This window comes from Archocentrus centrarchus, chromosome 7, assembly GCF_007364275.1.
Source record: "Archocentrus centrarchus isolate MPI-CPG fArcCen1 chromosome 7, fArcCen1, whole genome shotgun sequence".
Classification (NCBI taxonomy): Eukaryota; Metazoa; Chordata; class Actinopteri; order Cichliformes; family Cichlidae; genus Archocentrus; species Archocentrus centrarchus.
Genome location: NC_044352.1, coordinates 35638612 through 35651822, shown reverse-complemented (window position 1 = coordinate 35651822; position 13211 = coordinate 35638612). Strand labels below are relative to the sequence as shown.

Genomic DNA, 13211 nt, shown 5'->3' with positions numbered 1-13211 from the left:
TTATTCTAAAACACTAAATGTTGCTTATAATTTATGTAGAGAGTAGGCAAGTATTTAATAGCTCTAATTTTGTGTTTTGCTACAGAGTTTTTTTGTAATGTTTAAAGCTTCCCTGTGTTCTTTTCAGTGCATATTATTTTATATTCCTCTGAAACTTAGATTACTTTCTGTAAACAACTTTGTGACTTCGCTCTGTCAAAGGATCTATATAAAGAAACAATGCTAGCTCACAGTATTGTTCATTCTTGTACTGGCAGTAACACTGACTGATAACTAACAGATTTTTCGGACGTGTTGATTGCGCTGTAAGAATCAAATGATTAACCTGTGGCTACGTTTCAGTGAAAGTACTTTGTGCTGAACAGTATGCGATTATTCACCACAAACACGGCGCGTTTCTCTCATGTGCACCAAAATTCAAACTCCACTGTACTGGGTCACAGAGACGGAGCTCTCCAAACCAGAACCTAGAGACATTCTGCCACACGAAGCCGTCCCGAGGCAGCCGAAGGGCGGCTTTGAACCACTAGGTGTCTGCTGAGTTCCAACTGGTGGTGACGCAACGTACTCTGTAAAGCAGAGCAAGACACGACAGACACGGCACCTTCGACCAAGGTAAGCAAACAAAGAGTAACTCTAAAACATGGAATCAAACGACTGCAAGTCACACTTTTAGGTGTTTTCTTCATTTCACTGCCTTATGAAACGAATAACCAATGTGTTTTGTTCTTTGCTAGTGTACTTGTAACGACACCGGCTGTAAGTAGCTAACGTTTACTAGCTAACTTTCACTTAGCTGTTTGCTTTGGAGAACTTGAAGTCAAGTTGTCAAGCGGTGGAAATGAAAACCAATGTTTCCTGGTAAAGGCTTTCAAAAATAAAATGTAGACGTCCAGAGTTGAGACGAAACAGCCTTTCCCCGAAAAGGGAGCAGTTTTATTTTGAAGGAAGTATTTGGTACTGCTTATATTTTCCCTCGTTGAGGTTACGCAGCCAGGAACTTTAATAGCTAACTAGCTAGCTAACTAATTATAGCAAGTTAATGTATTTGAGTGGGGTTAATGGGAACTCCGCGAATTAAAATTTCTAAACCACAAGACAGTTAAGGAAGCACGAGTGTTTGCTTAAATTGTTCTCTATTCAAAATTCTTCACTCTTTCGGTACTTCGTGCAGCCGAAGCTCTGTTATTGACGTTGGCTAGGTCGGTTATGTGCGCTTTTATGTGTACACAGCCATCAGGACGCTGTGTCGTGTCTTGTTTTATTTATTTCTTTAGTTATTTTCGTATCTGAGTAGATGGACCTTTTTTAAAAAACCACATGTAACTTGAGTCAACTCCGAAAAAGGCAGTGTGTGTGTGTGTGTGTGTGTGTGTGTGTGTGTGTGTGTGTGTGTGTGGAGAAACGCCATAAACTCACCTAAGACAAAACATTAACTAACGCAAACAGTTTCTGAAGTTTTTTCCTTCATATTTCTACCTCTTTTACTGTGTTAATGTGACCCGTGTTGTAGTTGTAACGTTTAAACTACAGAATAGTTTTAGTAGGCGTTGGCTGTATCATTTTTTTTTAGGTAAGGCACGCTGCTTTGGGTTAAATAACTGATTTACTGCTATTGCTTTATTCTGACCCCCACATAATGTCAGTTACCTGTACAGGCTGCAGGGGTGAGTGTCATTGTTTCTCACAGATTACTTGTGGTTTGGATGTTGGAGATGTATGTACACGTGTTTGTATGTGTGTGCTGGTTTGCCAGAATGGAGGTCTACATGCTTTCTTAAATGAATACTTAAATAGTGTATTGTATAATTTCCACACTATTGAGCAGTATAAACAGCTGCTTCTCTGGTTAGTCTCTGATCAGCAGAGGATTTAACACCACTGTCTTAGGCCCGAGTTAGTCTTTGGCTCTGAATCTTTGTAGAGCCTACAACATAACCTACGTAAGTGGCCGACAACATTGCTGGCATTTACGCTTGTATGAGAGGCATTATGTGGTAATTGCCTTGTGGTTGTGTCCCGGTGTTGTTATATACGTACGATGCTAGCTGATAGAAACAAATAAAATACTTTTTGCCTCCTAGGTCCTGGCTCCTTGTTTTGGTCAGTTTTTTGTTTTGTTTTTGTTTGTTTGTTTGTTTTGGAGGGGGGGGGGGCAAACAGTTTCAACAATCTCCCCCCAGTAATTTGTTGACAGTTGTGAGTCCTTCTGTTGATGCTATGATTAGCATTCCTTCTATTGAGGCAATGATTGTTATTCTCTCACTGATAAATTGAAAAACTGAGGTGAAAAAGCAGCTGGAAATGCACAGGAGGAATCAGCGGTGCTGAACAGGCCAATCCCAATTGTGTGGGCTGTGTTGACCCAACGTGTAGTTACATTTCTCGAGAGGTGCACGTCAGGTTAAGTTATGGCGTAGGGTTCAGAGGGGTTTCCAGATATGACAGAAGCATAAATCCCCAGTAAGCCTGCAGCTGGTAGTTCTTGTACTGCTCTGCAGAGAACCAGTTCTCCTCCACCTGTAGGTTCTGGTTCAGCAGGATCTCAAGAAGAAGTCTGACTGTAGAATGAAAGAAATCCATTGTGGGGAAAAACAGTTTGGGGCACATTCAGCTGTTTCAGGTCTGTGTGGGAATTTTAAACTAATAGTCAAATGTGTATTTTGGCCAGTTTTGAAAGTACTATTGTACTTTCAAAACTGTTGGTGGCAGTGGCGCAGTGGGCAGGTGCTCACCTTGCAACTGGAGGGTTGCTGGTTCGAGTCCCCGTCTGAGTGCATATTGTCATTGTGTCTCTGGGCAAGGCACTTAACCCACATTGCCTGAGTGTGAATGTGGTTGTGTGTTTGGTGGTGGTCGGAGGGGCCGTAGACGCAAATTGGCAGCCACGCCTCTGTCAGACTGCCCCAGGGCAGCTGTGGCTACATCAGTAGCTTACCACCACCAGGTATGATTGAGGTGTGAATGAATAGTGCATGAAATTGTAAAGCGTCTTTGATTGTCTAGAAAAGCGCTATATAAGACTATTGCATTATTATTACTAATGTATTACAGCATAGCTGCTATTTTTATATTATATTTTATATCCCTGCTTTTAGCATCTCCTCTGTTGGAGATTTCGCCTTTTAACGAAAGTGTTACCCTTTTACTACTTTGATGGCACTATGATGCATATAACTAGATTTGGACATGTAACATTCATCCAGTGCTAACATATTACCGTGTGATTCAATGAATTTCATGCATTCAGTTCACAAAAACTCCTTTACCCTTGGATAGGTGCTCTCATGCTTACACATGCTGTCATCTTTTTTTTTTAAACTGCTTATTTTTTAACAGGCTAACAGAAGACAAAGAAAAATTTACCAGTGTACCAACAGCAAGGTTAGAATCACTAGATAACCTGACAGACAGGCCTTTTATGAGGTGACTGTGGCTCAGGAGGTAGACCGGGTCATCTGCCATTCAGAATTTTAGACCTGAACTGCTCATTGGTTTACTCTAACTGCATACAACATCTGTCAAAAAATATTAAAATCATAATTTTTAAAGAAAATATTTTCTTAAATGCAAACATATGGACTTAGTGTTGTACTACTTTTTTTAAAATTCACATTCGCATGCTCCTAAACCACTCAACTGAAACTGCTACACTACATTTGACAGCAGATACAATTTCAGTTTCAGCTTTTTTTGTTTGTTTGTTTGTTTGTTTTTTTTATTAAAGTAAGGTGTGAGTGGGGGTTGAGGTGCCTGGAAAGGGATCTCAGGACTGCATTGTACGTGGCTGACAGCTGGTGTCATAAGCCACCACCTCTGTTTAATGATGGATGTTCACAGTGCACATAGACGGCTTCTTTTACTTCATCTGTCCATCTGTCTTCTCAGCCCAGCATCCTCAAAAGAGTGTCCTTTGTCCTTTGGCTGTAGAAGTACAGCCGAGTCCTGACCTGTTGAGGTGGCTCTTCTATGTTGTGCCATGCATTTGCAGAGTGGCTGTTTGGTTTCTCCAATGTAGAGGTCCGAGCACTCCTCACTGCACTGAACAGCATATACATGGTATACTTGTCCAGGGTAAAGGTGGTAGTATGTAGGGTGGTTAGTGACTTTTTCCCCTTCAAAAAACATAGTGCCACCTTTATTCTAGGGAAGCTACACCATGTATATATGAACTTCAGAAGATCAACAAGGAGTTGCACCACTTAGATCCATTTTTAGCAGTGTAAATTCAAGTCACCTGCAACATTCCCAAGCCCCTCGCCAGCGGCTTATCTCTGCTTATGGGTACCCCCCCCCCCCCCCCCCCCATGGACTTTACCAGAAAGGTCTGCAAACTTACTCTGAATCCAGATGAAACCGTAGTGTCCTTTGAGTACATATACCGTGCATGGTTATTCATTTCAGAATGTGTGATCTGTGATCATGTCTTTGGACTGTGGGAGGAAACCCACGCAGACACGGGGAGAACATGCACACTCCACACAGAAAGGCCCGGGTCAAGGTGCATTTGAACCTAGACCTTCCTTCTGTGAGGCAACAGTGCTAACCTCATCTGAAATTAGACTATTTTGTGGTCTAATTTTTTATTTCTGTGGATTCATTCTTTCTCTTGACAATACTTTCTTTGAAGATGTAACACATTTTGAGGCTAACTAGAAAGAAAGGCGGGTGGTCAGATGTGACATATTTGGATCCAAACTATGTGATATTTTCCTCAATGTTGCCAATACAAAGGCGGCAGAATTTTAAGCATACTTTTAAAGATAAAATATTTTATGAAAGTTTGACCTTGAAGAAGAGGTCAGAGGTCCAAAGTAATGTGATACTTAGAATCCCCATATATCATTCCCTGTATGCTGTCAGTATAAACAATGGCAGTAAGAAACCCAGCATCATCATGACTTTGATGTTTAGATCGATCTATTGACCTTGAAGGAGAGGTCAGAGGTCAAATGTGTCATATTTTAAATCTTCATACGGTACTTTCTTTACGTTGACCACATACGCCACACTTGTAAAAATCATAGTTTTTAGCTTATAAGGCTTTTTCTCAATTTTCCACCAATAAATCATTAAGTTGACCTTGAAGGCCTTGGTGAGGTACATTTTAATGGGTTGTTACCATGACCCCACTCTACACCCCTGCATGCATTTAGACTACACATTACGCACGCCTTTTGCCTTGTGTACTATATTTCATGTATGTTTGCGCACATTTCAGTAATTGCTTTACCTGTTCCCCATATTCCTAACAAAATATAAAGAAGTGAGGTGTGGCTCAAGACTGTTGCACAGTACCAGAATGCAACTCTAACGTAACCATGTCCATCTACCTAATGTATAAAACATCAGCGTCAGTTTTTGCACAAGTCAGATTTCGTCATTATTTCTTCATACCAACATTGTCACAGGGAGAAGAGCCAGTTACTTTTCTTCCTCTTTTTGTGGACCATTTGTGGTCATTTCATAGTTCCAGTATTTTTAGAGCTGTATTGTAACATCTGAGATCAGCATAACAGCAAGATGTGTTTTAATAGAGCAGATAATTTGCAGTCTGATGCATCTTTCAGTACTCAATCCTTTGCTCTTTGTTATTGTCCTTATGTCTGTGCAGGTAAAGCATGGCAATGACTGGCCAGAGCTCGTGCTCTTCCATGAGTAACCACACCAAGGAGAGGGTCACCATGGCCAAAGTGACCCTGGAGAACTTCTATAGTAACCTCATCGCTCAGCATGAGGAGAGAGAGATGAGGTAACGTTCACAAGCTTTAGCTCTTTGTACATGAAAAAGAGCTAAAACGGAAGGATAAGGTTAGCCTTCCCAACTGAAACAACTAACAGTTAAATTCACAGCATAACTGAAACCGATGGCTAATAGATGGATAAGCCATTTTTGTTTGATTCATCAGGCATATGTCAGCATTAACCCTCTGCAGTCTGGGGTATAATTTCTGACTACTTTTGATTTTACTGTTTCTATTTCATTTTAAATAATGTTTACTTTGCCTTGTTTAGTCACACATGAGGTTTCAGCATAACCTCATGTGTGACTATATAGTTATTTTTTTCATTTTGACATTTTGGACCTAAAATCACACACAAAAGAAGAACAAAGCTAATTTTTTACAGTGAAAACCACAAACATGTTTAATGAACATTTTTTTTATTACTTAAAACACAATATAATTGTAATTTTCAAAACCTTATGTACAAATTTAGCAAACAAACTTATATACAGCTGTTTCTATTAAAATGCAGGCAATGCCTCAGGCGTTTTTGTACAACTATTTACAGGACAATCAGGTGTCACAATAAGATACCACACAACTTACTTATGCCACTCCAAAAAACAGTTCCTGTCCACCACAAGACAGACGAGAACATCACAGGCCTGACGCTTCACGGTGCGTCACTCCTCTGGAGGCAGCGGCTACATCAGGTCCACCAATAGGAAAGGGGATGTTGTGATTTTCTTTTTTTTTTTTTTTGTGCTCACAAGCACTTTCTGCTAGCAAATATCCTGTTTTTACCATTTCTTCCAAATGTGAGGAAAATATGCAGGAAAAAAAAAACCTGGTACGTAGTTTGAAGTCAGCATTTTCAATGCATGTTGAGATGGAGACTCAGCGAGGCAGCATCCTGCTGCTACAGCATCTTTGTCATATTAAATTGACTGTCTACATCAACTCCAGGGGGTTAAGTTGAGGATGGGCCACTTATTGCTGTGGCATTCAAATCACAATATGCAGTAAAATATAGTCCTGACTGGTTTAATTAGTTTTTAATGCAGATTTTAGCCACATGTGGATGATAGGAGCTAAACTAAGCTAACACAAATAGTTATATTTCTCATGTCTTTAATAAACAAAAATAAACAATCACTCACTACACGCTAGAAAGAAAACAAGTGAACTTTGTTGTAATCCAGTGATAAGTTGTGTTTTTTTTTCCAGGCAGCAGAAGCTGGAGAAAGTTATGGATCAGGAGGGCTTGGCTGATGAAGAGGTGAGTAAATGTTTTCCCAGTATGTGTAGTATAAGGCCTTGATTATACTTTCCACATCCGCAAGTTTACTAGGGTCTGTGTGATGTAAATTTTGGCATCACAAGGTAAGTGTGAAGGTTCGTGTGGACGCCTGCCAGCTTTTGTGACTGCACAGACTTAATGCCACAATGTAGCAACTGTGCACGTGCTCCAACCGAGGGGTTTCATAGAAGTATAACAACAATAAATGCTCGGCAGTCATATCTCCAGCTGTCCATGTTCACAGCAGAGAATAATCAAGTCTTACGGGAGTTCAGTGGCTTACAGAGTTGGGTGGATTTTTTGCATCTGTGGAAGAGTGTTGGAAAGTTTGTGATGATTCCCGCCTCTAGCATCTCTGACCTCATATATACTTGTAATCATATATTCATACACCCATCACTCCCAGAGTTTTCTCTGAGAGATTACTGTACCTGCTGATGTACATACTCTTTGAACTTTGAGTCATAACCAACCTAGGAGTAGTCTGACATTATTTTGGACAGAAATTTGAGCTGGGCTATTAAAGTTCTTATTTTGTTTTTTACAGCTTGAATTTCTAAAATAATTTTAACATTAAATCTTAATTATTGCTTTAAAAAGATACACTTGTGAATTGTGAATTATGCAGAATGGTGCATTTAAAGTGCTCTGTGCTCTGCAGAAACGTATCCGGCGTTCTGAGCATGCACGGAAAGAGACAGAATTTCTGCGTTTGAAACGCACCCGATTGGGTCTGGAGGACTTTGAATCCCTGAAGGTGATTGGCCGAGGAGCTTTTGGAGAGGTAAAAGCCTTTTATGCATTTTGTTAAAGTGATTTCAGTTAACTGAAATAAGAATCCTCCTGTAGGCTTGCAGGAGGTGCCGTAGGGGTTGGGTGCAGTGTGAGGGCAGAGACCCTGGCACAGGCTTATAATAGTTTTGGATTTCACATTATAGTTTAGTTTTATTTTGTTGTAACTTTTTTCTCTAGTTCAGTAGGTTTAAATTAGTTTATAGAGTGGTTTTGCTCATGTTTATTATTTTTAATTTTTTATTTAATGCTTAGTTTTCATTAGTTTTAGTTATTTCATAGTTTTTCAGGGGCAAGATTCAAGGTCCAAGAGTGAATATTGTATAATAAGACCTCAACAAATACAGTTTTAAAAAATTGTTTTCAACAACCAACTGTTCACAAGATAGCAGCATTAGGTGCTAATTGTGTGTAATATTAAGGACACATGTGAACATTATGAGACATTAACAGGGAGCAGCATAAAGAAAGATCCAATAAACTTAAACTCCCAATAAACTCTTATTTCAAAAATATGTATCTCAAAAATTGAAAAAATATTAATAAAAATATTTATTTCAAAATAAATGAATAAATTGGAGTACCCAGCAGAAGATGCAGGTCCAACTTAAGTGCAGTAGATTAACATCAGTTCCATGTGGTTACATCATCAATAACATCAGAACAGAAACATTACAATCAAGAACAAACTGAACTCTGAGTATTTGAGGGACTCAAAGCTGAAATACAGCTTTACAAGCTTGTGTGTTTGTATTTGTCATCACAGTCTCAATAAATATATTTATCAGTGCCTCCTCCCGCTAACCAGCAATATTTTGTTTTGTTGAAAATGGTTCATTTTGTTTATTTCTTCACATCATTCCTATAGTTTCAGCAGTCTTTGTTAATGATAAAAACCTTGCCCTGGCTGATCAATATGTGGCGATTGAGGCTGGTTACTGGGACATGGAGCGTGACCTCTCTGGTGGGGAAGGAGCCTGATCTAGTGTGTGAGGTTGAGAGGTATCAGCTCAGTATAGTCAGGCTCACCTCAATGCAGACACAGCTAGGGCTCTGGAACCAGTCTACTGGAGATGGGCTGGACTCTAGTCCATTCTGGAGTTGTCCTTGGTGAGAGGTAGTGGACTTGGGTGGATATCCTTGTATCTCCTCGACTTGCTGCCTGTACTTTGAGTTTTTCTGGTGTACGAGAGGCTTGTTTCCCTGCACCTTCAAGTCAGGGAACAGGTCCTGTCTGTCATTTGCGCCTATGTGCTGAATGACAGCTCAGAGTGCACAGCCTTCTTGAAGTCATTGGGTGGGGTGCTGGAGGGTGCTGCATCTGGTGGTTCCATCATCCTACTGGAAGACTTCAATGCTCATGTGGGCAATGACAGTGAGACCTAAAGTGGCTTGATTGGGAGGAACGGCCTGCCTGATCTAAACCCGAGTGGTGTTCTGTTATTGGACTTCTGTGCAAACCACAGTTTGTCCGTAACAAACACCATGTTTGAACATAAGGATGTCCATAAGTGTGCATGGCACCAAAACGACCTAGGTCACAGGTCGATGGTTGATTTTGTAATCGTATTATCAGATCTGTGGCTCTATGTTCTGGACACTGGTGAAGAGAGAAGCTGAGCTGTCAACTGGTGAGTTAGATCAGGTGTCTGGGGAGGAGGCTGGACAGGCTTGGCGCACCTAAATGTATAGTGAGGGTGCGCTGGGAATGCCTGGAATAGGCTCTGGTCCGTGGGAACTTCAACTCCCACCCCCAGCAGAACTTTGACAGGATTCCCAAGGGAGACTTTGGATATTGAGTCCGACTGGGCCATGGTGCACACCTCCATTGTTGAGGCCAGTGCACTGAGCTGCGGCTGCAGCATGGTTGGAACTTGTCGTGGTGATAATCCCTGAACTCATTTCTGGTGGGTGTTGGACTCTGCCAAGGCTTTGTCAACAATTCTGTTCATAATTGTTATAGACAGAATTTCTTGGCAGAGCCAAGTGGTGGAAGGATTCCACCTTGGTGGCCTCAGAATCTCATCTCTGCTTTTTGTAGAATATGAGGTTTAATAAGGTGGTGTCCTCCAACTTGCACTGGAGCAGTTTGTACCTGAGTATGAGAATTAGCACCTCCAAGTCTGAGGCCATGGTTGTCAGCCTAAAAAAGGGTCAGGGATGAGTTGTATCTTGGGGTCTTATTCACAAATCAGGGAATGGGACCAATGATGGTTTAAGCCATCATTGGTCAGAAAATCTGACCCACATGGGATAGGACAGTGGCACAAAATTGTGGAGGAGATACACAATATGGAAAAACTGAGTCACGCCCTATGGATGAAAGAACATATATACAAGTGCTGGATGAAATGACTTGCTTACTAAAGGAAGCATAAAGAACTCTGTTCCTAGTGACTCAGTTTTTCCATATCGTTGTGATTTGGCACTATATAAATAAAATTGAATTGAAATGAATTCATTGTGTACTCCAGAAAATTACTAATAGAAGGCCTCAGTGGTGCTTCAGGTGGGGGTTTATTCACCAGTGACCAGTGGGCACATTGAATTTTAAGTTCAGAGTCCTCAAATAGTTGCAGCTGGCCCCTCAAAAACGTCTCCACGAACTGCACTACAGAGGTTCCCTCCTCACCTTCTGGTACCCCAAAGATTCAATTCAATTCAATTTATTTATATAGCGCCAAATCACAACAAACAGTCGCCTCAAGGCGCTTTGTATTGTGGGTAAAAACCCTACAATAATACAGAGAAAACCCAACAGTCAAAACGACCCCCTATGAGCAAGCACTTGGTGACAGTGGGAAGGAAAAACTCCCTTTAACAGGAAGAAACCTCCAGCAGAACCAGGCTCAGGGAGGGGAGGGGGGGGGGGGGGGGGGTCATCTGCTGAGGGGGGGCTGAGGGGAGAGAAAAGACATGCTTAGATGCAAAAAAAGATGCTTACATTCTTCAGAATGGAGATTCTGAGGCAATTCATTTGAGCTGTGGCCGTCTCTGTTGGTTGAGGCAGGTACACAGCATCTCATTTACCTCCTCCGCCCCCTCTACCTAACTCTACACTGGGTTTATGCAAGTCCCTGCTTCATCCATTCGTTGGAATTGATTCTGCATTTCTGTCATGACATTGTCCAATTTATCATTGATCTCTTGTCCCAAGTGGTCACTGTTCTGTTTTAATCTTTCATTGTCACCCTGAGGTCCGCTTTCAGCTCCTTTGTTGCAGTTAGTGTGTCAGTGGAGTTCTGATTGGCCCCGGGGCTCCCTCGACCCACCACGATGTTGCTAGCTTGGCCCAGGTGGATATTAGCTTTTGTAGCTGAGGCACTTTTATCCTGAGCTTTAGGCATTTTTTTACCTTCTTGTTTTGACCTCCTATGTTTCTAACAGTAGTGTTGAGTAAAGAACAGATTTGAGTTTTAATGGGATTATTCAGTTATGGTGGGAGAGAGGTTTTCTACATGCCTGACTACTCCATGAGTTCACCCTGAAGTCCCATAATGTGAACATTTGAGTGAAAATGAGGCTAAAATTACTTTAAGATTCTGAAACCAAAGGTACTTGTTTAAAAAAATATTTTGGTAAAAAATAGTACCAACTATTTTTGTGCAAAGCTAACTAAACCTTATGCTGTATTAATATAATAAAATAATGTTACATGAGAATACAAACACTATTCCAATCTAAATTGTAATTAATGTACTCAGCTTGTAGCTGGACACATGCAGTAAAAGAGAATTTTAAAAAGTAGTCCTATTTTCTGTTGCCAGCGTTGTAGAAGGTGGCTGTGCCTCCACACCTAAACAGAAAAATGAGTGTAGTCGGGGTTAAAGTGGGATTGCAGCGGCTCTGCTTGGGGAAAACAATCACAGCTCAGTCATTCCTGTGGTGTGCTCGGTGTGCTTTGTGTGTAGGCTGTGATCAGCCTGCTGCTGATTTTAGGTTTCCTGCTCTTTGTGAATAAACTGAATTCAAGAAGATGTAAGCAGATGTTTTACAAGCTATCTCAGCTGATTTCCATCCCCTACACTGACTCTGTGCTGTTTATAATGTATTTATACTAGACTGTACAAAGTTAGTATAAAGGTGGAGTTCAGTGGATGAAGCTAAGCATCATCAACTTAAATTCAAATTTATCCCTACCTAACACTGACCATGAGCACTGCAGCTGCTGTGCACCAGTCCAAGTGCGTTACTGTAAATTCACCACAGTATGACAAGCTAAACTGTTTATACTGCACTAACATGCTGAGTATTTTCATGCAGCCTTTGAATTATACAACGTTAATATACTTCAGCTTGTTTTGCAGGTTTTTTTCCAATATGAAAATACATAATTTATCAAATCACATTTAGTTAACGTACACACTGTGTGATAAACTGCACAGAAACAGTTTGTGTGTTTGCTGATATTTGTTGGGCTTTTCTAAACGTATTTGAAATTACCTGCTGTAACGTGTTCATCCTTTTATGCTCCCTTCCTGATGCTGAAGTACCGCCCACCACAACTTTTGGACATTTGCACTCGTTCTGGCCCAAATACAGAACATTTAATTCAAGATGGAAAAATTTTATTCCAAAAACTTACATCAATATATGGATTGGGTTGGCTGGTGGTTTGAGGGCTGGGTCCAGGGGTCACTGATTCGCCTACACTTAAGCGAGTGGGTTAAAATGGATGGGTGTGTGTCTTTGTGCATTTTTATTTCTTTGTGTGTGTAGTGTGTGCCATTAACACACACACTACACAGCAAGCAAGATTGTATCTTTGTGTTTCCACTTCTGTTTTTCTCCTTTTTAGTTTTTTTTTTTTTTTAAACAGATGTGGCAGCTGATGGAGTGTTTTTACTTGTGCTCTGTCCTCTACTTTTACACCCCCCCCCCCCCCCCCCCCCCCCCCAAAAAAAAAAAAAGTCAAGAGTGCTGCAGCCCACTTAAAATTCTTTATTAAAAAATCATAACACAGGCTGTTGGCTATAAATTGCTAATGCCAGTATGTGACCCACTTGCCACTGGAACACAAATTTCAATACAAGAGCAGTAAATTTAGGTCAGAGTAATGAATAATATCACAAATTAACCACTTCCTGTTACCAGTTTTATTTCACTTTTATATAAATCAATTTGTATAAATGTGTAACTGTACATGTGAAATTCAAGCTTAATTGAATCCCAGTATGCATCATATTCAGCCATACCTTAAGACACAAACTGGTTCACACCAAGGACAGAACTCCCAAACAAGCTAATCAACATAGTGTCTGCTGTGCAGTACAGTGAAGAGTGCTCAGACCGCTACATTGGAGAAACCAAACAGCCTCTGCACAAACACATGGCACAACATAGAAGAGCCACGTTAACTGGACAAGACTCAGCTGTACATCTAAAGGACAAAG

At 40.7% G+C, this 13211-nt stretch overlaps 1 protein-coding gene across 2 annotated transcripts in view; it reads left to right on the top strand.

Annotated features, from left to right (window-relative positions):
* The first annotated feature begins 252 nt into the window (after nucleotides 1-252).
* LOC115782943 (serine/threonine-protein kinase 38) overlaps nucleotides 253-13211 on the top strand; it is a 28986-nt gene continuing 16027 nt past the window's right edge. Inside the window, exons 1-4 of one of the 2 annotated variants that reach the window (XM_030733494.1) lie at nucleotides 253-615; nucleotides 5615-5752; nucleotides 6954-7005; nucleotides 7688-7810. In XM_030733494.1, the coding sequence (XP_030589354.1) occupies nucleotides 5622-5752; nucleotides 6954-7005; nucleotides 7688-7810 (306 nt within the window). In that variant the 5' untranslated portion in view covers nucleotides 253-615; nucleotides 5615-5621. The remainder of the gene's footprint in view (nucleotides 616-5614; nucleotides 5753-6953; nucleotides 7006-7687; nucleotides 7811-13211) is intronic. The other variant, XM_030733493.1, reaches the window with a different exon arrangement.